The sequence below is a fragment of the Moschus berezovskii genome, chromosome 2, assembly GCF_049115385.1.
Source record: "Moschus berezovskii isolate FMDL1 chromosome 2, NW_MosBer_1.0, whole genome shotgun sequence".
Lineage (NCBI taxonomy): Eukaryota > Metazoa > Chordata > Mammalia > Artiodactyla > Moschidae > Moschus > Moschus berezovskii.
In genome coordinates, this window is record NC_142461.1 from 36,813,124 (window position 1) to 36,838,427 (window position 25,304).

Genomic DNA, 25,304 nt, shown 5'->3' on the forward strand with positions numbered 1-25,304 from the left:
ATTGTCACCCTGCTTATTTAACTTATATGCAGAGTGTGTCATGTGAAATGCTGGGCTGGAAGAAGCACAAGCTGGAATCAAGATTGCTGGGCGATCATATATGAAACAGATCACCAGTCCAGGTTTGATGCATGAGAAAGGGTGCTCAGGGCTGGTGCACTGGGATGACCCAGAGGGATGGGATGAGAAGGGAGGTGGGAGGAGGGTTCAGGATGGGGAAAACATGTACACCCATGGCTGATTCATGTCAGTGTATGGCAAAACTACTACAATATTATAAATTAATTAGCCTCCAATTAAAATAAATAAACAAATAAAAAATTAAAATTAAAACACTGTGATATAAAAAAGAATGCTAGGAGAAATATCAATAGCATCAGATATGCAGATAACACCACCCTTATGGCAGAAGGCAAAGAAGAAGTAAAGAGCCTCTTGATGAAAGAGGAGAGTGAAAAAGTTGGCTTATAACTCAACATGCAAAAAACTAAGATCATGGCATCCGGTCCCATCACTTCATGGCAAATAGATGGGGAAACAATGGAAACAATTACAGACTATTTTGCGGGGCTACAAAATCAACTGCAGATGGTGACTAAGGCCGTGGAATTGAAAGATGCTTGCTCCTTGGAAGAAAAGCTATGACCAACCTAGATAACATATTTTAAAGCAGAGACATTATTTTGCCAACAAAGGTCCGTCTAGTCAAAGCTATGGTTTTTCCAGTTGTCATGTGTGGATGTGAGAGTAGGAGTATAAAGAAAACTGAGCACTGAAGAATTGATGCTTTTGAACTGTGGTGCTGGAGAAGACTTCTTGAGAGTCCCTTAGAGTACAAGGAGATCCGACCAGTCAATCCTAAAGGAAATCAGTCTTAATTATTCACTTGAAGGACTGATACTGTAGTTGAAACTCCAATACTTTGGCCACCTGATGTGAAGAACTGACTCAATGGAAAAGACCCTGATGCTGGGAAAGATTGAAGGCAGAAGGAGAAGGGGATGAGACAGGATGAGATGGTTGGATGGCATCACCGACTCTATGGACATGAGTTTGTGCACACTTTGGCAGTTGGTGATGGACCGGGAAGCCTAGAGTGCTGTAGTTCATGGTGTCTCAAAGAGTTGGACACAACTGAGTGACTGAACTGAAATGAACTGATTGCTACAATAATAAAATATTCTTTTTAATTTTGCATATTTATAGTGACATATTTATTGAAAAACATGTATTGCTTGTGTAGAATTTTAAAAAAGAGCAACAATAATTATATTCCTTTTATTATGACTTTTTTGGTAATTTTTGAGGATGTCCAAATTTTTTCTACATCATAGATTTTAATTTTTAAAGATATATCAACAATGCATAACAGCATTAAATAATATCTATAGATACATTTATTTCTTATAAAATATACACTATTTTATATAAAATCTTTACTTGAGGAGAATCTCGCATATTGTTTTATACTGTTCCCTCATCTGAAAACACCACCATGCAGGACAAATTCAGACTTAACTACCCTGAATTTTCAGTTATGATGGTGGGGATAAGTAACACAAGCTATTGCTTCTTGGCCTTTTGGCTAGGATCAAGTGAAGTAACATAAACTTCTGGGAATCACCAGTCTCCATTGTGGAGGTAGAGCACTGTGACGGGCACTGTTGCACAATGGTTTTCCATAGCCTCTGGGATCATAAAACCTCAGAAGAAGAAATTTTCATCTCCAGTGACTTATACTCCTGGATTCATTAGAAGGCCAATTTGCTGCACACATATAAAAGAAGCACTAAGATTAGTTTCCTAATTTTCTATTTTGACCTTTGTCTTTGCAATTCTATAATGCTCTCGGACAACTGGATGGAACTTGTTCAGTTCAGTCGCTCAGTCATGTCCAACTCTTTGCAACCGCATGAACCACAGCACGCCAGGCCTCCCTGTCCATCATCAACTCCCAGAGTCCACCCAAACCCATGTCCATTGAGTCAGTGATGCCATCCAACCATCTCATCCTCTGTCGTCCCCTTCTCCTCTTGCCCTCAATCTTTCCCAGCGTCAGAGTCTTTTCAAATAAGTCAGTTCTTCACATCAGGTGGCCAAAGTATTGGAGTTGCAGCTTCAAAATCAGTCCTACCAATAAACACCCAGGACTGATCTCCTTTAGGATGGACTGGTTGGATCTCCCTGCAGCCCAAGGGACTCTCAAGAGTCTACTCCAACACCACAGTTCAAAAGCATCAGTTCATCGGTGCTCAGCTTTGGAGTGTAAAGTCACTTTCATGTACCCTGACCAACATTATTTTTTTTATCGAAGTAGAATAGATTCGAAGAAAATAAACCAGATTAGAATACAATGCTGTTGCTGCTAAGTCACTTCTGTCGTGTCCGACTCTGTGCGACCCCATAGACGTCAGCCCACCAGGCTCCCCCGTCCCTGGGATTCTCCAGGCAAGAACACTGGAGTGGGTTGCCATTTCCTTCTCCAATGCATGAAAGTGAAAGTGAAGTCGCTCAGTCGTGTCCGACCCTTAGCGACCCCATGGACTGCAGCCTACCAGGCTCCTCCATCCATGGGATTTTCTAGGCAAGAGTACTGGAGTGACTTGCCATTGCCTTCTCTGTAGAATACAATAGACAGTATCAAAATGCTTTACCCATAATAAAGGTCAATATAATGCCTTAAAACTTTTCATCATGGATATGTGTACTATGCCATGATGTAAAATGTTTGTACTGTAAATTGTGATATAAAAAGTTAGAAAAACACTGGAAAGAATGTCATTTAACTTTTAAGCAAGATTATCCTTTAAAAAAATAATCTAAAACATACCTTCTATGAGAATAAAAGTAATATTTTGAAAACAATTTTTTTTATATCTTTGAAATATGTTTCTGGTGTAACTATTTTAGATGGCTTTAAAAATCTATGTTATTACTAAGACATGGGCTTGAAGTTGAACCCTATTTGAGATTCAGTTTTCTCTTCTGTAAGATCAGTAGTTAAAAGTCAGTCATATATAAGGGTTCCTGAAATGCTAAATGTAATCTTATTTCTATGGCTTTTGTCTTAAGTTTGAACAGTATTTGAATAATATCTTAGTCATTGCTCATCATTTGCAGTCATGTTGTTATGTAAAATGACTCTAGGACAAATTAATTTTCTAGAGTTAAAGAAGATATATATAGATCATTTTAGTTATTCACATTCTAAGTGCCAGATGTGAAGATAAAAGGTGAAAATAAATTGATTTGTGCCTCCAAAGTTTTGTATTCATGATATAGACAGTCACAGAAGTACCCAATTACAACATAATCGGGTTAGGGCTGTAATAGAAATCTGTATGCCATGAAATAAGATCAGCAATAACAAAGTTTGATGGGAATGCAAAGTAAGGGGTTCTGGGTAAAAGAGTCAGTGAAAGATTAACAAAAGAGATTTCTATTGACTTGACCCTTGAAAATGTGTAAACTTTAGATAGGCAGAAAAGGAGTTTAAAATATAGAAAAAAAGATGAAAAGGAGGCACTTTAAGAAACAGACACTTGAGTTCATAATGAAGCCTGGTAACCAATCAATCTGGCTGGGACAGAGAGAAGAGAAAAAATTTGAGATTGGATTCCAAGTTAGAAGTTGAATCAGTTAAATCAATGATGGCAGTAGTAACTGAGATCAAGAATGTAGGCAGAGTTTAGTACTGCAGCTGGATTGAGGATGGAAATAAAAGCTTAGCTGTGTCCTTTATGAGTCATAGAGATTTCTTATTCATCCAAGTAGAAATGCCTAATAAATAATCAGTTACTAATTGGAAACTAAGGTGAGATGTTTAGAGATATTGTGAAAAACGGCTGGAGATAGATATTTGAGGTATATCAGAAAAATGTTATAATCAACTCTTTGATAAATGCTTGGCTCTCTGAGGGTCATGAAGAGCATGAGGTACAAGGAGGATTATTCTTAAAATTTATTTTAAATATGAGAGTCTCAAATATTGGACATGAAAAACCAGCCAGTAAAAACTGAAGCTGATTATAGCTGAGAGAATAAAAATAATTTACATTGCAAAAGTAAATTGTAAAAGTAAATTACAATCCAAAAGTGGTTCAGTAAAAGTAAATTACAATGCAAAAGTGGTTAAGATGGTAATAAAAGAAAAAAAAAAGTCTGCCTGAAATGTAGGAGACCTGGGTTAAATTCCTGGATGGGGAAGATTCCCTGGAGAAGAGAATGGCCACCCACTGCAATATTCTTGCCTGGAGAATTCCATGGCTCAGAGGAGCCTGGTGGGCTACAGTCCAAGAAGTCGCAAAGAGTCAGACATGATTGAGTGACTAACATACTCACTTTGGGCTTCCCAGGTGGCACTAGTGGTAAAGAACCTGACTGCCAATGTAGGAGACTGTATGCAACACAGGTTTGATCCTTGGGTGGGAGAGATCCCCTGGAGAAGGGCATGGCAACCCACTCCAGTATTCTTGCCTGGAGATTCCCATGGACAGAGGAGCCTGGTGGGCTACAGTTCATTGGGTCACAAAGAATCAGACATGACTAAAGTGACAGAACAGAACAGCACAATGCAAAAATTTGAAATTGATCATTAATGTACTGGATAACCTAGGGCTCATGCGTGATCAGCTGCTTCAGTTGTGTCCGACTCTTTGTAACCCTATGGACTGTAGCTCTACAGGCTTCTCTGCCCATGGGATTCTCCAGGCAAGGAGACTGGAGTGGGTTGCTATGCCCTCCTACAGGGGATATTCCTGACCCAGGTATCGAACCCATGTCTTCCAAGTGGGTTCTTTACCACTAGTGCCACCTGGGAACGCCAATTAAGAACTTAAAACAGAGAGTAAGGGTGGGACGATTTGGGAGAATGGCATTGAAACATGTATATTATCATATGTGAAACGAATCACAAGTCCAGGTTCGACACATGATACAGGATGCTCGGGGCAGGCACACGGGGATGACCAAGAGGGAGGATAAAGGGAGGAGGGAGGTGGGAGGGGGGATCAAGAAGGGGAACACACGTACACCCGGGGAGGATTCATGTCAATGTATGGCAAAACTAACCAATATAATATTGTAAAGTAATTAGCCTCCAATAAAAAAAAAATTAATTAATTTAAAAAAAGGAACTTAAAACAGGTAAAGAGGATCTTTTCATCTAGGACAGAAACAACACAATAGGTTTGGATTTGGATTAAAAAAAAAGCTAACATCAGAAAGGAATGCATTGATTTATCTGAAGATGGCTAATTTCCAGTTTTCTATTAAATTGAGTATTAAAGGTGCTATTAAATGTATCTCACCTTGCATTTAAGTATCACTTGGTATTTTAATTTCCAAATTGAATATTAATAAGTCATTAGATGTGGGCTCTGCTGTGATATTAAGAAACTAGATATTGTCTAGAAAACTCTGAAGAGACACTGATATTTCTTAGAGACATATGGACATATTTTGGACTTCTCAATAAGCAAGTCAGTTTATTTGGATTTCAATTTCCTCCTAAAATGAGAATTTTAGACTAATATAATTCATTAATTCAGTTCAGTTCAGTTCAGTCGCTCAGTCGTGTCCGACTCTCCAAGACCCCATGAATCACAGCACACCAGGCCTCCCTGTCCATCACCAATGCCCGGAGATCACTGAAACTCATGTCCATTGAGTCAGTGATGCCATCCAGCCATCTCATTCTCTGTCGTCCCCTTCTCGCCTGCCCCCAATCCCTCCCAGCATCAGAGTCTTTTCCAATGAGTCAACTCTTCGCATGAGGTAGCCAAAGTATTGGAGTTTCAGCTTTAGCATCAGTCCTTCCAATGAACACCCAGGATTGATCTCCTTTAGAATGGACTGGTTGGATCTCCTTGCAGTCCAAGTGACTCTCAAGAGTACTTTCCAACACCACAGTTCAAAAGCATTAATTCTACGGTGATCAGCTTTCTTCACAGTCCAACTCTCACATCCATACATGACCCCTGGGAAAACCATAGCCTTGAATAGATGGACTTTTGTTGGCAAAGTAATGTCTCTGCTTTTTAATATGCTATCTAGGTTGGTCGTAACTTTCCTTCCAAGGAGTAAGCGTCTTTTAATTTCCTGGCTGCAATCACCATCTGCAGTGATTTTGGAGCCCCCAAAAATAAAGTCTGACACTGTTTCCACTGTTTCTCCATCTATTTCCCATGAAGTGATGGGACTAGATGCCATGATCTTAGTTTTCTGAATGTTGAGCTTTAAGCCAACTTTTTCACTCTCCTCTTTCACTTTCATCAAGAGGCTTTTGAGTTCCTCTTCACTTTCTGCCATAAGGCCACATGGTGTCATCTGCATATCTAAGGTTTTTGATATTTCTCCCGGCAATCTTGATTCCAGCCTGTGCTTCTTCCAGTCCAGCATTCCTCATGATGTACTCTGCATATAAGTTAAATAAGCAGGGTGACAATATACAACCTTGACATACTCCTTTTCCTATCTGGAGCCAGTCTGTTGTTCCATGTCCAGTTCTAACTGTTGCTTCCTAACCTGCATACAGGTTTCTCAAGAGGCAGGTCAGGTGGTCTGGTATTCCCATCTCTTTCAGAATGTTCCACAGTTTTTTGTGATCCACACACTCAAAGTCTTTGGCATAGTAAACAAAGCAGAAATCAATGATTTTCTGGAGCTCTCTTGCTTTCTCCATGATCCAGCGGATGTTGGCAATTTGATCTCTGGTTCCTCTGCCTTTTCTAAAACCAGCTTGAACATCTGGAAGTTCATGGTTTTTGAAGGAAACTCATCCAGATATATACTGGTTGGGAGAGATTATCTTTATTCCTATCTGTTGATATTTTGAATAAAGAAGTAAGATAAACAGACTGTGTGTGTTTTGTGTGTGTTGTGTGTATAGTGTGTATTCATGAAGTCTGGATATAGAGATGTTTGGCCTGCTGTAATTTGAACTGATTGGGAAAAGCTGAATGTCAAGTTTTCCTCTTTTTTTTTTTTTTGATTTGTACACGTCCATAATATAATCACTCCATTTTTTATCACTTTATTTTCACTACTAGCCATCAATTCTCTTTTTCTTTTCATCTTTTTAATGTTTGTGGTTATAGCATCTTTCTTTTTTAAAAAATAAAATTTATTTTTATAAAAATATGTATTTTAAATACTGTTTATGTTTTCATTATGTTGACTGATACACTTCCCTTGTTATCTTGAAATACATACATTTTATGTGTATTTATAGATATATGTATCTTTTTCCTGGAAATATTATGCAAATAACTCATAGTCCCTCTCAATACTTTTTACTGTTCATATAATAGGCAATAATGTTTTTCTATTTTTGAATCCTGACTTGTAAACTTTGCTGATATCAACAGCCTATTAATAAGGGAGAATTTCCCTAGTGGCTGAGAGTGTAGTTTAAAATCAACTCTAAGGTCCCTTAATGAATCACTTAAGCATGTCTTTTAAAAATAGATTGAATAAAACTTCATTAAATAAATGAATAAAGCAGCTGGTGATGAAGAATGGATTAGACAAGATTCTCTTCCTATTTGACAATATTCCTGACTAACAATATTATCTTGTCATAGCCCATGTGTCACCAAGGATATATTTGGGTCAAGGGTCAAATTTGATTAGAAGCTACCAAATCTAGGCATATTTTACTCAGTTCAGATCAGTTCAGTCGCTCAGTCATGTCCGACGCTCCACAACCCCATGAATCACAGCACGCCAGGCCTCCCTGTCCATCACCAACGCCCGGAGTTCACTCAAACTCATATCCACAGAGTCGGTGATGCCATCCAGCCATCTCATTCTCCGTCGTCCCCTTCTCCTCCCGCCCACAACCTTTCCCAGCATCAGAGTCTTTTTCCAGTGAGTCAACTCGTCGCATGAGGTGGCCAAAGTATTGGAGTTTCAGCTTTAGCATCAGTCCTTCCAATGAACACCCAGGATTGATCTCCCTTAGAATGGACTGGTTGGATCTCCTTGCGGTACAAGGGACTCTCAAGAGTCTTCTCCAACACCACAGTTCAAAAGCATCAATTCTTCGGCAATCAGCTTTCTTCACAGTCCAACTCTCACATCCATACATGACCACGGGAAAAACCATAGCCTTGACTAGATAGACCTTGGTTGGCAAAGTAATGTCTCTGCTTTTTAATATACTATCAAGGTTGGTCATAACTTTCCTTCCAAGGAGTAAGCGTCTTTTAATTTCATGGCTGCAATCAGCATCTGCAGTGATTTTGGAGCCCAAAAAAATAAAGTCTAACACTGTTTCCACTGTTTTCCCATCTATTTCCCATGAAGTGATGGGACCAGATGCCATGATCTTAGTTTTCTGAATGCTGAGCTTCAAGCCAACCTTTTCACTCTCCTCTTTCACTTTCATCAAGAGGCTTTTGAGTTCCTCTTCACTTTCTGCCATAAGGGTAGTGTCATCTGCATATCTGAGATTATTGATATTTCTCCCAGCAATCTTGATTCCAGCTTGTGCTTCTTCCAGCCCAGCGTTCCTCATGATGTACTCTGCATATAGGTTAAATAAGCAAGGTGACAATATACAGCCTTGACGCACTCCTTTTCCTATTTGGAACCAGTCTGTTGTTCCATGTACAGTTCTGACTGTTGCTTCCTGACCTGCATACAGGTTTCTCAAGAGGCAGGTCAGGTGGTCTGGGATTCCCATCTCTTTCAGAATTTTCCACAGTTTATTGTGATCCACACAGTCAAAGGCTTTGGCATAGTCAATCAAGCAGAAATAGATGTTTTTCTGGAACTCTCTTGCTTTCTCCATGATCCAGTGGATGTTGGAGCTTTGATCCCTGGTGCCTCTGCCTTTTCTAAAACCTGCTTGAACATCTGGGAGTTCACGGTTCACATATTGCTGAAGCCTGGCTTGGAGAATTTTGGGCATGACTTTACTAGCGTGTGAGATGAGTGCAATTGTGCGGTAGTTTGAGCATTCTTTGGCATTGCCTTTCTTTGGGATTGGAATGAAGACTGAACTTTTCCAGTCCTGTGGCCACTGCTGAGTTTTCCAAATGTGTTGGCATATTGAGTGCAGCACTTTCACAGCATCATCTTTCAAGATTTGCAATAGCTCAACTGGAATTCCATCACCACCACTAGCTTTGTTCGTAGTGATGCTTTCTAAGGCCCACTTGACTTCACATTCCAAGATGTCTGGCTCTCGGTCAGTGATCACATTATTGTGACTATCTTGGTCGTGAAGATCTTTTTTGTACAGTTCTTCTGTGTATTCCTGCCACCTCTTCTTAATATCTTCTGCTTCTGTTAGGTCCATACCATTTCTGTCCTTTATCGAGCCCATCTTTGCATGAAATGTTCCCTTGGAATCTCTAATTTTCTTGAAGAGGTCTCTTGTTTTTCCTATTCTGTTGTTTTCCTCTATTTCTTTGCATTGATCACTGAGGAAGTCTTTCTTATCTCTCCTTGCTATTCTTTGGAACTCTGCATTCAGATGTTTATATCTCTCCTTTTCTCCTTTGCTTTTCGCTTCTCTTCTTTTCACAGCTATTTGTAAGGCCTCCTCAGACAGCCATTTTGCTTTTCTGCATTTCTTTTCCATGGGGATGGTCTTGGTCCCTGTCTCCTGTACAATGTCACGAACCTCCGTCCAGAGTTCATCAGGCACTCTATCTATCAGATCTAGTCCCTTAAATCTATTCCTCACTTCCACTGTATAATCATAAGGGATTTGATTTAGGTCATATATGAATGGTCTATTGGTTTTCCCTACTTTCTTCAATTTAAGTCTGAATTTGGCAATAAGGGGTTCATGATCTGCGTCACAGTCAGCTCCTGGTCTTGTTTTTGCTAACTGTATACAGCTTCTCCATCTTTGGCTGCAAAGAATATAATCAATCTGATTTCGGTGTTGACCATCTGGTGATGTCCATGTTTAGAGTCTTCTCTTGTGTTGTTGGAAGAGGGTGTTTGCTATGACCAGTGCATTCTCTTGACAAAACTCTATTAGCCTTTACCATGCTTCATTCCGTGCTCCAAGTCCAAATTTGCCTGTTACTCCAGGTGTTTCTTGACTTCCTACTTTTGCATTCCAGTCCCCTATAATGAAAAGGACATCTTTTTTGGGTGTTAGTTCTAAAAGGTCTTGTAGGTCTTCATAGAACCATTCAACTTCAGCTTCTTCAGCGTTACTGGTTAGGGCATAGTCCTGGATTACTGTAATATTGAATGGTTTGCCTTGGAAATGAACAGAAATCATCCTGTCATTTTTAAGGTTGCATCCAAGTACTGCATTTCGGACTCTTTTGTTGACCATGATGGCTACTCCATTTCTTCTAAGGGATTCCTGCCCACAGTAGTAGATATAATGGTCATCTGAGTTAAATTCACCCATTCCAGTCCATTTTAATTCACTGATTCCTAGAATGTCTGTGTTCACTCTTGCCATCTCCTGTTTGACCACTTCAATTTGACTTGATTCATGGACCTAACATTCCAGGTTCCTATGCAATATTGCTCTTTACAGCACCGGACCTTGCTTCTACCATCGGTCAAATCCACAACTGGGTATTGTTTTTGCTTTTGCTCCATCCTTTTATTCCTTCTAGAGTTACTTCTCCACTGATCTCCAGTAGTGTACTGGGCACCTACCGACCTGGGGAATTCCTCATTCATTATCCTATCATTTTGCCCTTTGATACTGTTCATGGGGTTCTCAAGGCAAGTATACTGAAGTGGTTTGCCATTCCCTTCTCCAGTGGACCACATTCAGCTGTGGTCCATGTGATCAGATCGGCCAGTTTCCCGTGATTATGATTTCAGTGTGTCTGCCCTCTGATGCCCCCTTGCAATGCCTACCGTCTTATTTGGGTTTCTCTTACCTTGGTCGTGGAAAATCTCTTCACAGCCGCTCCAGCAAAGTGCAGCCGCTGTACCTTACCTTGGATGAGGGGTATCTCCTCAAGGCCGCCCCTCCTGACCTTGAACGTGGAGTAGCTCCTCTTGGCCCTCCTGTACCCGCACAGCCACCGCCTGTTGGACTGGGATAGCTCCTCTCGGCCACCAGCCCTGGCCTCAGGTGTGGGGTAGCTCCTCTCAGCCGCACCTCTTTGCCTAGTCGGTTGCTCCGGGGCCAGCGTCTCTGTCAGTAAGGGGTTAGCAGGTATTGGCACATGAAGTGTGGCAGCTGTAGCATATAGAATTAAACTATTAAAATACCTGTAGGCATGTATACCTAATGGTATGGTCAGTCAGTTCCTTTGAAAAGGTTAAAATCAGACTGCTCCTGCTGCTAAGTCGCTTCAGTCGTGTCCGACTGTGCAACCCCATAGACGTCAGCCCACCACGCTCCCCCGTCCCTGGAATTCTCCAGGCAAGAACACTGGAGTGAGGTGCCATTGCCTTCTAATTAGGTAATGTTACCTTTTTTCCTGATGTGAAAAATGGATATTAATGTGGCAGGTTAGAAAACCCATGTATGTTTTTATAATTCTACTTTGTTAGGTTCAATTATTTGTAAAAATTAGTCATCTTCTCCAAGAGCTTTTTTCAATGAATATAGGCTTATGCTATTGGTTAAAATAAGTAACAAATTATTAAAATTCAAAATTCCTTCCCTGTTCATATTAGGATATAATCTTTATGTGTCCTGAGGCCTGACCCTATGTGACAGCAATTATTTTCAATTATTCTATGATGTAGTGTGAGATAGGAAGCAGCAGTCCAGTTTAAGACCTGTCTCTATCTAGGCCTTCCCATACAAATAAGTACTTTACTCTTCTTGGAAAGTAATAATAATAGTAAGAGGGTATTTTAAAAGTATTTCCAGAGGTTTGAAAATGGTGTTTTATGATAAAGGGAATTGCTGAAAACCTTGGGGCTCCCAATTTTTTAAAAATATGAATTTCCTGGCCCCTTTCCTAAATTTATTGAATCAGAAAGTAGAAAGAGGACCAGACATTTTTACTTTAAATGCCTTTATGTGATTCTTATAGTCTACCCTGCATTGGTCACACTGATGTGTCTAATTATTCTCCCATGGGAAAATTAATACTGGTGTTTCCTTTAGTGTTAGTTTCATTAAACTGGATTTTCTACACATTTCATCATGCTCTAGAAGTAATGTGTATTCTTGGATGGTCTTTGAGCTTTATCTGCTTCATTTAAAGTCTATTCTGATAATTGAAGCCTTTTACTTTGGCCACCTGATGCGAAGAACTGACTCATTTGAAAAGACCCTGATGCTGAGAAAGATTGAAGGCGGGAGGATAAGGGGATGACAGAGGATGTGATGGATGGATGGCATCACCGACTCAATGGCCATGAGTTTGAGTAAACTATGGGAGTTGTTGATGGACAGAGAGGCCTTGCATGCTGCTTTCCACAGGGTCACAACTGAGCTGAACTGAGAAGCACGTTACATACCCGAAGTGTTCATCTTGGTGGCGGGGGCACAATTTCACCATTCATAGGAATAAATATTGAATTCAGTTCAGTTCAGTCGCTCAGTTGTGTCTGAGTCTTTGCGACCCCATGAATCACAGCACGCCAGGCCTCCCTGTCCATCACCAACTCCCGGAGTTCACTCAAACTCATGTCCATCGAGTCGGTGATGCCACAGTCCAAATAGAAGGTACCTGTAGAGAGCATTTCATCAAGTCTGCTGTCTTTAATTAAGTGGAGGTCTGAAGAAGTCTTCATTCAAATCCCAAAGAAAGGCAATGCCAAAGAATGCTCAAACTACCGCACAATTGCACTCATCTCACACACTAGTAAAGTCATGCTCAAAATTCTCCAAGCCAGGCTTCAGCAATATGTGAACTGTGAACTCCCAGATGTTCAAGCAGGTTTTAGAAAAGGCAGAGGCACCAGAGATCAAATTGTCAACGTCCACTGGATCATGGAGAAAGCAAGAGAGTTCCAGAAAAACATCTATTTCTGCTTGATTGACTATGCCAAAGCCTTTGACTGTGTGGATTACAATAAACTTGGAAAATTCTGAAAGAGATGGGAATTCCAGACCAGCTGACCTGCCTCTTGAGGAACCTGTATGCAGGTCAGGAAGCAACAGTCAGAACTGTACATGGAACAACAGACCGGTTCCGAATAGGAAAAGGAATGCGTCAAGGTTATATATTGTCACCTTGCTTATTTAACTTACATGCAGAGTACATCATGAGGAACGCTGGGCTGGAAGAAGCACAAGCTGGAATCAAGATTGCCGGGAGAAATATCAATAATCTCAGATATGCAGATGACCCCACCCTTATGGCAGAAAGTGAAGAGGAACTCAAAGGCCTCTTGATGAAAGTGAAAGAGGAGAGTGAAAAGGTTGGCTTGAAGCTCAACATTCAGAAAACAAAGATCATGGCATCTGGTCCCATCACTTCACGGGAAATAGATGGGAAAACAGTGGAAACAGTGTCAGACTTTATTTGGGGGGGCTCCAAAATCACTGCAGAAGCTGATTGTAGCCAGGAAATTAAAAGACTCTTACTCCTTGGAAGGAAAGTTATGACCAACCTTGATAGTATATTAAAAAGCAGAGACATTACTTTGCCAACCAAGGTCTGTCTAGTCAAGGCTATGGTTTTTCGCGTGGTCATGTATGGATGTGAGAGTTGGACTGTGAAGAAAGCTGATCGCCGAAGAATTGATGCTTTTGAACTGTGGTGCTGGAGAAGACTCTTGAGAGTCCCTTGGACTGCAAGGAGATCCAGCCAGTCCATTCTAAAGGAGATCAATCCTGGGTATTCACTGGAAGGACTGATGCTAAAGCTGAAACTCCAGTACTTGGCCACCTCATGTGACAAGTTGACTCACTGGAAAAGACTCTGATGCTTGGAAGGATTGGGGGCGGGAGGAGAAGGGGACGACAGAGAATGAGATGGCTGGATGGCATCACCGAGTCAATGGACGTGAGTTTGAGTGGACTCCAGGAGTTGGTGAGGGACAGGGAGGCCTGGTGTCCTGTGATGCATGGGGTCGCAAAGAGTCGAACATGACTGAGCAACTGAACTGAACTGAAGCATTCAAAAGAGATTTCCTTAAATACTGACAAAGACTCAGGAAGCCCATTCAGAGTCTCATTACAGTGTTTTTATCACTCTCATAGTCAATAAATTCTTCTTCACATTCAATCCAAATCACTTCTGCATTAACCTGAGCTTTTTTCTTATTTCAACATCCAAGTTTGTAACCAAATCAGCCTAGCACTAAAATTATTCAGCATTTATTTAATGGACACAGTGTGTTTCATGGACACAGTTTGTCAAAATTTGATCAATAAACAGAAATAATCTAGGTAGCATAGAGGTGAAGATCATTGAGTGCTAACTGGAATAAAGTGAAATAAAAATAAAATAAGCATACTTTAAAATGTGCTTAGCAATGTAATTGGGGGCTACCCAGGTTACTTGTCATGCAGACAGCTGCTGGTTGGGAGAAAGGAAGAGTTTTCTGTCTCTTATTTATCTGAATATTTTGCCTTCAGAATTAGGCACACAATGTTTCTTTTCCCCATTTAGGTCTTTTCCTTCCCAAACCATCCTACCAGTTTGCACGTCAATTATGTTTGCTTAATCTCCCAATTAGGGGTAGAGGGCTTAACAACACTGATAGGAAATCAAAGGGAGGGTCAGTGTGATTAAATTTCACACAAAGAATAATCAGTGTGTCAATCAGTCAAATGGTAGAAGTGACCTAGAGGTGTCCCATTTTCACTGGATATAATAATGATTTTCGGCTCTGGACTACATATTTGAAATCCCCTGGGAAGTTTATTAAAAGTATCAAATCCTAGAACATAGCAGGTAATGTTGATTTAATAGGAATTAGTTGATTCTCTGGAGAAGGCAATGGCAACCCACTCCAGTACTCTTGCCTGGAAAATCCCATGGATGGAGGAGCATGATAGGCTGCAGTCCATGGGGTCTCTAGGAGTTGCACACGACTGAGCAATTTTCACTTTCACTTTTCACTTTCATGCATTGGAGAAGGAAATGGCAACCCACTCCAGTATTCTTGCCTGGAGAATCCCAGCGATGGGGGAGGCTGGTGGCTGCCATCTATGGGGTCTCACAGAGTCAGACATGACTGAAGTGACTCAGCAGCAGCAGCAGCAGCAGCAGGTGATTCTCAGGCATTTTTTTAAGTACTTTATATCCTGCTATTCCAGTGAGGTCTGTGGACTATTAAACTGTGACATAACCTGAGATCTTATTAGAATGGACAGTCTTGGGCCCCACTGATTGTCGATTAGATGAAAATCTTTACTGATGCCAGAGTCCCTATATTAAAGCTTGAAAGACCCTTTTCAGTGATCTTATATAAAGCCTTCTTCAGCAGAGGCAATCAAGATGACGATGGAGGAGATGATGAGGGAGGAAAGGATAGAGGAGAAGGAGAAAAGGGAAAGGTACAAAAACTTGGGGCAGATCATTTTACTTTGTTACTGTGACATCAGTGCTCTGATTCTACCACTTATGAATGTTCATTGTCCTTTTAGTAACTCATAAGAAGTAAATATTTGATTAATTGCCAAATTTCTTCAAATAAGATTAATTTGTTCTATGGGAGGAACTTTAAGTATAGTTATTATTATATTTAAAGCAGTAATTAAGTCCTCATTTTTATTACTGAAACACTGATGTAATAAAGCTACTTTAGATAGTTTATTTATTTATTTTTTAGAGATGATAGATATTCTCTCAGTAGTGTCCCCTTACTACTACAAGATGCTTGGCTCTTGAACTTTACCCATTTGGTTCTCATAGACATTTTGAATTGATCCTTATTCCCAGTTTTAATTTTACTGACCCAAATAAGCATTTTAATTTCAGAGGTTTTATCTTTTAAATTAAATAATCACAGATACTGATATACCACGAAAGAATAAACTAGTTAAAATTCAACCCAAATATTGTAATGCACCCAATGAAGCAATTTAGAAAAGGTACTAAATACAGGGGGGAGAATTTAATGAAGTAATAGTCAAGCTAGGATGGAAATTAATATAAACAAAGCAATTATAAGTTAATGTTACCATGGAGGTTAAGTGAATTATCTCATTGATTTCAGGATCTGTTTTTTGTTTTGTGTTTCCTCCATAATGAAATATGAGTATAGTTTGATGTGTTTAATTCATATTAAGTAATGTTTATTAATCAGCAAGTGCCATCAAATAGATAGTACAAAGGGGAAGTTTTCTTTCTGAAAGCAAAACTCATGTGAAGAAATGTTTCCTAATAGTGTCTCAACATTGTTTATAGATTAAGCTTATTGTTGTCTTCTTTTGTTTATTATATCTGTCAAGTAAAGCTTTTTAAATACATTTCATGCCTACTGAACTCCAGGCATGTGAAAACTGGCAGCAATTAATTTTTTTTTTTAGTGTTAAATGCATCTTACCTTTAAAATATCAATTATGGACTGTTTCTAATCAAACCCCAGAATTAACTTCTAATAATTTAAGTCAAATTTTTAAAAAATAATAACTTAGAAGAACATTTCTTTTCATGTTCCTGAAATGGAATGGCATCTCTAAGATTAAAATATCCTGAGAAAATATGAGATAGGTGGCCACTCTGTGGAAGAAATTGCTATTTTGAAAAATTTAAAGTTGACCACACATATGATTGACTAATTTAAATGCATGTTTTAACAGTTCCACATTATAATAATTATCACTGAACATGAGGTTGTACAGCAGTGGCCACAGGACTGGAAAAGGTCAGTTTTCATTCCAATCCCAAAGAGGGACAATAACAAAGAATTTTCAAAGTGTGGTACAATTGCACTCATCTCACCTGCTAGCAAGGTTACACTCAAAATCCTTCAAGCTAGGCTTCAGCAATATGTGAACCGAGAAATTCTAGATGTGCAAGCTGGGTTTCAAAGAGGTGGAAGAACCAGAGGTCAAATTGCCAGCATCCAGTGGATCATAGGGAAAGCAAGGTAGGTCCAGAAAAACACTTACATCTGCTTCATTGCCTACACTAGAGCCTTTGACTATGTGGGTCACAGCAAACTGTGGAAAATACTTAAAGAGATGGGAATACCAGACCACCTTACTTATCTCCTGAGAAACCTGTATGCAGGTCCAGAAACAACAGAACAGGACATGGAGCAACAGACTGGTTCCAAATCGGGAAAGAAGTACATCAAGGCTGTATATTGTCAACCTGCTTATTTAACTTGTATGCAGAATACATCATGAGAAATGCCAGACTGGATGAAGCACAAGCTGGAATCAAGATTGCCAGGAGAAATATCAATAACCTCAGATACACATATGACACCACCCTCATGGCAGAAAGCAAGAGGAACTAAAGAGCCTCTTGATGAAAGTGAAAGAGGAGAGTGGAAAAAGCTGGCTTGAAACTCAACATTAAAAAAACTAAGATCACAGCATCTGTGCCATCACTTAATGGTAAATAGGAGGGGAAAAAGGAGCAATGACAGATTTTATTTTCTTGGGCTCCAAATCACTGCAGATGTTGACTGCAGCCATGAAATTAAAAGACACTTGCTCACTGGGAGGAAAGTTATGACAAATCTAGCTAGCATATTTAAGAGCAGAGACATCACTTTGCTGACAAAGAGCCATACATTCAAAGCTGTGGTTTTTGCAGTAGTTATGTATGGATATGAGAGTTCTACCATAAACAAGGCTGAGCACCAAAGAATTGATTCTTTTGAATTATGGTGCTGGAAAAGACTCTTGAAATTCCTGTGAATGGAAAGGACATCAGATCAGTCCATTCTAAAGGAAATCATCCCTAATATTCATTTGAAGTATTGATGCTGAAGCTGAAGCTCTAGTACTTTGTTCACCTGATGTGAAGAGCCAGCTCATTGGAAAAGACCCTGCTGAAGGGAAAGACTGAAGTCAAAAGAGAAGAGGCTGCAGAGGATGAGATGATTACACAGAGTCACCCACCCACTCAACGAACATGAACTGGAGCAAACTCTGGGAGATAATGGAGGACAGAAGAGCCTGGTGTACTGCAGTCTATGGGGTTCCAAACAGTCAGACATGGCTTAACTACTGAACAACAGCAACAACCAAGGTTGTACTGTGTTCATTGCATTATTTTTATTTTTAAAGAGTATAATAATGAGATAAATTATTAACATGAACATTTATTAAATAATGTATTAAAATAGAATTATGGTTATTTGTTTAAATGTTATCTACATTAATTTCCTAATTTAGTAGGAAAGACCAAAGTATATAAATGAAGAGAAATGGAAACATTTTGTATAGTTAGCTTAAAGCACCATAGAGTAAAAAATGGAAATTAACACCTAGACATATATGTCTACTATTAAAACACAGTATGATTTATAGAATACGATTGCTATTTCACGTCATGTTATTTTCCATCCAAGCAATGCCTGTCAGCCAAAAGCAAATTAGTAGACTGTCTGTGATAACACTGATTTCATGTGTAGTAATATGATCACTTAGCATGAGTCTGCCATTTCAATTAGCAACTCTTAATACATTGAAGTCCAAGGGATGTGACTCAGATGGTAAAGAATCCTCCTCCAGTGCAGGAGACATGGTTTGATCCCTAGGTTGGGAAGATACCCTCGAGAAGGGAATGGCAACCCACTCCAGTATTACCTGGAGAGTTCCATGGACAGGAGAGCCTGGCAGGCTGCAATCCATGGGGTCACAAAGAGTTGGACACAACTGAGTGACTAACGCAAAAATACATTGAAAGAGCCTTGTTGACTCTGAAAGAAAGAAATTATATTTGAATCTGTTCTTTCAAAAATGTCTATTAAAGTATTTCCTTTATATGATATTAATTATTAATTCAGTTCAGTTGCTCAGTCGTGTCCGACTCTTTGCAGCCCCATGAATCACAGCACACCAGGCCTCCCTGTCCATCACCAACTCCCGGAGTTCACTCAACCTCACGTCCATCGAATCGGTGATGCCATCCAGCCATCTCATTCTCTGTCGTCCCCTAATTAGGACATCTAAATAAATGTAACTATTGGTTAAAAATAGGAAGATTAAGCACAATGTATGAATATTAGCATTAATGAGTAGATAAAATTCATTGAATATATTTCATATATATAATCTATATGTAATATGTATGTAAACTAATTGTGTTCTGTTAGTTGCTCAGTCATGTCTGGCTCTTTGTGACACCAAGGACTGCAGCCTGCCAGGCTCCTCTGTTCCTGGAATTCTACAGGCAGGAATACTGGAGTGGGTTGCCATTCCCTTCTCCAGGCGATCTTCCCAAACTAGGGATTGAACCCAAGTCTCCTGCACTTGAGGCAGATTCTTTACCATCTGAGCCAAATCCCATGGACTGCAGGGAGATTAAAGTGGTCAATCCTAAAGGAACCTGGTTATTCATTGGAAGGACTGATGCTAAAACTGAAGCTCCAACACTTTGGCCATCTAATGCAAAGAGCTAACTCATTAATAAAGATCCTGATGCTAGGAAAAACTGAAGGCAGGAGGAGAAGGGGACAATAGAGAATGAGATGGTTGAATGGCATCACCGACTCAATGGACATGACTTTGAGCAAACTCCAGGAGATAGTGAAAGACAGGGAAGCCTGGCGTGCTGCAATCCATGGGGTTGCAGAGTCGGACATGACTGAGTGAGTGAACAACAACATATGTATGTTTATGTATAATGTGTTTATAAATACAAATAAAACTTACATGGATGCCAGGTACAGTTCTAACACTGGAATATACCATAAAACAAAGAAAGTGTAATAAATGAGTTGTAAAATAGATGCTGATAGATGCTATAACAGAGATACAAGGGGGAAGAAGGGGAAGGAGGGAAGAAGACAGGAAAAGAGAGAAGGAGGAAAGTCCGTAAGGCATCAGTGGTCCGGAAAGGATTTAGATTATGTATTAAGTAATGATAGACTTCATTGAGAAGGTGAGATTAAAGCAAAGACTTGCAGGTTTAGGGGCAGGTCAAATTGACTTATTTTGTAGTATTTTATACTAGAATATTTACAGAAGAAATTACTTACTTCAAAATAATTGCCTAAATTGCAAATATCAAATATGCTCTCATATGTGAGATCTGAAATTGTGTTCTATTTCAAAATCTTTAAACTTACATGAAATATCATGTGACTATTGTTACAAAATAAAAACAAAAGAGAGGATGAGTTCAAGTACTGTTTTACTTTAAACATTATTTGTTATTTGTTTTCTACATAGGGAGGAATGTAATAATGTCAAATGGAAAAATATAAAAATTATATAGTTTATGAATATAATCATCATGTTCAATTGAAAAAGACCCACCCAAGTGAATCTATGGAATCATGAAATAATCAATGGTAGAATATAAGGAGTCTTTAAATCTAATAATAAATACGAACAATACTTTTAAGGTATTTTCATTTTGATATACTTAGTTTCTTAGTATTTTAATATTTGTCTGTTTACATTTTTAGTGCCCTACCCATTTAACTGTCAATATATTACCTTTTCCTCTAATAAGTGCATTATGCACTCAATAAACAGATATTTCTCAGTTGGCATTATATGACATTTGTTACTTGGAGGGAATACTTATTTAGTGTCTATTAACTGCCAAACAAAATGCCAGGGATGTAAACATGAGTAAGATGATATACTTCAATAAAATGCTCTAATAGTTTACTGGGGGAGCAGACATAGAAAAAATAAATACAATATGTTAAAATAAGCACAATAATAATATCTAATGGTTGCTGAACACTATAGGCACTATACCTATATCTCTATTTGTGTCTTTAAGTCCATTACATAGGAACTCATACTAATCCCATATTAAAAATGGTGAAGTGAAATACAGAGTGGTGAGATAATGTGTCATATCACAAGAACAAAATCTGAACTTGAGTTTGAATGATCCTAGAACCTCAGAGCTCATAGATTCATGTATTAACTTCACCTGCTTGGTTGTTCAGAAGCATGTACATCAGATTAACTCAGCATGAAGCTGTGTCTGAAAAGGTTTCAGAACAAAAGCAGAACATTAAGTTGATCTTATGGATGAGTATTTGCTAGACAGAGAAGACAGTTTATTTTATTTTTTTTGTCATGAAGGAGTATACTGTGACAGGGCGGTGAAAATCACAAATGCATACCATGAAAGGAACTGAGGATCACAAGTGGTATTTCTGTGTGTCTGGATGTGAAGATCATATTGAGAGTTGTGAGAGATGCCAGTAGAAATAGAAATGGTGGTCAATTGATGGAGGACTTTTGTCCCTTGCTAAGAGTTTACAGCTCTATTGCGGAGTTGGAAAGTAAGGTTCGTACAGAGAAAGGACTGACACTGATTTATATGCAACAGCTTATATTTTCAAGTCATTACTTTTATTATGTCATACAGGGTTGTTTGTGACCTGAGAGACCTTTTAGAAGGCTATGCAATATTTAGAGGTAAATCTCAGAATGAAGTTGGCATAAAGATGAGGGAGGAAAAGAACATCTATTGACAGTACTTGGGAATTTTATTAGGTGTGAAAAGTGAGGGTAGAGGAAAAGGAGAACTAGAATACATGTCCAAAATTTTAGTTGAAGTGTTGGATGGATGATGTTATCACTAATTGAGATAAGGGAACAAATAAGAGAGAGACACTCTATGGTGGAGGTGGGGAAAGGATGCATTCCATTGTGTATATATAAATAGGGAATTTTCCAGACAATGAGAAATGCATGCTGCATCTAGATAGAGATTTCAGATCTGAATCTAATGTCATCTACCTAGAGATAGTATACAAAATAGAGGATGAATGATTATATCCAAGTATACGAGCTCTTAATCCTCATGAAGACCAGATCTGAGGAACACTAAAGCTTAAGGAATGATGTCTTGCTGTACTAACAGTGAAGGAAACTTTGAAGAACTCGAAGAGTTGGGAAGAAACACGGCTGAAGAAATACAGAACCAAGAAATGATGTGTTACACTTATGTTGTGTAATTCATTTCTCTATATAATTTTTAAATATATCTTTGGAATAAGTATGAAAAGCAGAAACGTGTCCCTTATGCTGTGGTTTTGTTGTCCAGTGTATATAGCTTGATTTACTAAAGTAAACCTTGACAGCATGATGCTGTCAACTAGGACTGAAGAATGTTATAAGAAAAAGTAATGGAAGTTTTTGTTGTGTTTACTATGAATATGTCTTCCTCCCTCCTTCCTGTTTCTTCGAGGATGTTTCTCTACTCCTCGTAAGTCCCTCTTTTTGAGAAATTTTGGTAGAAATTTCACTTAAATCTCAGGAATAGAAACATTTGTGCTACTACAGAGGTGTTATCTACCTATCATTGTCTGTCTATCTATCTGTTTATCTACCCACCTACCTACCTATTTGTCTGTCACCTATCCATTTATCACCCATCATCTGTCTCTCTGATAGGAATGATATAAGATGTAATGTGAATCATGTAAGAGTTTATGTTTTCATTTTTTGCATTGGCTAGCAAAAATCATGGACTCATTTCTGAGGACACCCTGCTGTAGGCCCTCACGGTGCACACTGTAAATAGACTTTGCTGCCGACTCCATTTTTAGCAACCTGCCAGAATGCCTCTCATTCAATTTTTCTAAATTTGATTCTTTCTTCCTAATTGTGTGGTTTTTGTAAAGCACTGTATTTACTTGAAAAAGAATGAATCTAAAAACAAATTCATGTATTAATTTTGAAGGATATTTTATAGTAATTTTGATCAATTGCCAACTTCATGCAGTAAATGTTTGCTGAGCTGAGTCAATGATGGTTGAGCAAATTGTTACTTCAGGGCTCAGCTTTTCTCAGCTACTTCAGATGGCCTTAAGTTTCTCTTGGTGGCTGACTTTGATGAGGCGCTGTCTCTGTCTTCTGCAGTGACAAGGACCGTGTGTGCGGAACAATGTGATGGCAGATGCTATGGACCCTACGTGAGTGATTGCTGTCACCGAGAATGTGCTGGGGGCTGTTCGGGACCGAAGGACACCGACTGCTTTGTGAGTCTGGCAGCTCTCCCTTTCACTCTCTGATCCTCCCTTTTCTCCTAGTCTGACTCAGGTACATCAAATCTCTAACATCGCTTGTGGTCAAGAACCCACTTGCCAATGCAGGAGATGTGAGATGCGGGTTCAGTCCCTGGGTGGGGAAGATACCCTGGAGGAGGGCATGGCAACTCTCTCCAGTATTCTTGCCTGGAGAATCCCCATGGACAGAGGAACCTGGAAGGCTACAATCACAGAGTCAGACATGACTGAAGCAACTTGGCATGCACGCAAGATAAGATCAGATGTTACTATTTTAGGGTTAAGAAAGATGCTGTGATTTCCTGAAAGTCATTCTCTTACTGGGTGGCTATTGAGTAACTAAGATTGTTCTGTCCTAGAATAAATGTGTTATGCCTTTCTAATATAGTTTATATTACAAGTGAGACTTAATTGGACAACCTAAAGGAGAACAGATTGAATATCTTTTAAAACGCTAACAGTATCTTTCCAAAATTTACCATGATTACCTGTGTATGTTGTTGCATCACTGAGTTGAGTCTTCTGAGTGGGGGCACTTGCATTTTATCTCTCAAATATAAATTCAAGATTAAAGCAGATAAATTTATGAACTCAACTGTCTTATAGTTTATATTGTTTACAAGCTAATGTTATTCAAAATTTATAAGATTTACAAATGCATGCTTAAAGCAATTTATATGCTAATCTGTGTGATTTTTATTTTAGAAGAGGACACTTTTACATCCTCAGAATTAACATTTACAGCTTGTTGGGGCCACTTTTTAATTACTTTTTGATATCCCTGATAAAGTTCTTTCTATTCCATTGAATACATATAGGCAATTCTGTGAGTTACAGTTAATGTAGTTTCATACACACAGAGCATTAGTTTCATTTTAAGCCAAAAATCATAAAATAATAAACAATTTTTGTTGCTAAAATGTACACAGGAATATATTTTGTTCCTCCACATCAAATATCCATAGAAAACACAGATGCATTTAGAACTGAGGATATTTTTGTTTCAAATTGGCACTTAATTCTGCTCAAGCAAACCATAGATTATACCTCTCATGATATAGAAACACAGTCATTTCTTACTTCTCTTATGTCACAAAAAACTTAATTTGTCTGTCCGAATTTTATAGTGAAGCAAAAGTATGTATTATAGAAATGAGTATGGAGGAAGAAGGAAGGAGAGGGAACTATTAAAAATGTACAGAAGGTGCTCAGCAGACCTTGAACTGAGACCCTTTCCCTTAGCCCTCACCAGACATGGGATGTAAGCGTGATCTGAAAGATGCGGAACAGGGGTTGTGTTAGCAATTCCAAAATAGTACTAACAATAAATAATGAACAATATCTCTTAATTTTCACTTAGAAGTTTTTCACTGAGTTTTTTTTCATGGTTCCCTTATCACGATAAGCAGAGTGCTGAGTGAGCTTCAGAATTCTCATTTCATTACTTTTACGGAATGGTCCACTGATTCCACTTTGGCATTTGGTAGAGAACGTTCAAGAATGCCAGACCAAGGCCTTGGTGTAAGCTACTGTTTGGTATGCTGTCTGGAAGGTAAACTTGTTTGATCTCTCTGGCTTATGTCCCTTTGTTGCCAAGCAATCTGTGCGCAACACTGTATAAAATATGTTAGTAAAGCAATTATGAGGACATGTGAAGTTTTATAGCCATAAATTAAAGCTTACTGAGTTTTCTAGATTGGTTTTTAATAGATTCTTCCTGGAAAGTGTCATCTTAGTGAATAATGTATCATCAGTGAGTCTCGTTCTGATTATGCATCTCGTAGACCATCATCAGTGAATTGTCATGTTTGTGATAAAGTGCTTGCTAAAACAACAATTGATTAAGAAAATGTTTTGAAGAAACAGAATAAATTAATGCTTATTAATAACTATACATCTAATTTATGATGATATGTAAAATAAAGCTTGAGTTCACATTAGCTTGCCTTACAAAGCTTAAAGTATTTGTAGACAGGTTTAAATTGTTTAATTAAGAGAATTAGTCCATCTCCTCTTTTGCTAAACACATGTTTTATATACTTATATAGGTACTTTTTATCTACTTATATATCTACTTTTTTATATCAAATACCTAACTCCTGGGTGGTATAATTGTTTTTGTTTTCAAATGCATTTGAGCATATTAACAAATAGAAGTCTCAGGAAAAATATATAAATCAGCAGAAACAAATTTATTTGAACTTGACTTTTAGGAAAAGGTATAACCATATAGGAAAAAGGTATCATATTATTCAATTATGGACTAAGTATAGCTACTTCTTTATGTATTG

At 38.6% G+C, this 25,304-nt stretch overlaps 1 protein-coding gene across 2 annotated transcripts in view; it reads left to right on the forward strand.

The window, feature by feature from the left end:
• ERBB4 (erb-b2 receptor tyrosine kinase 4) overlaps window positions 1-25,304 on the forward strand; it is a 1,317,642-nt gene that overhangs the window by 945,913 nt on the left and 346,425 nt on the right. For both annotated transcript variants that reach the window (XM_055398441.2, XM_055398442.2), the window contains exon 6: window positions 22,868-22,986. In XM_055398441.2, coding sequence (XP_055254416.1) covers window positions 22,868-22,986 — 119 coding nt within the window. The remainder of the gene's footprint in view (window positions 1-22,867; window positions 22,987-25,304) is intronic.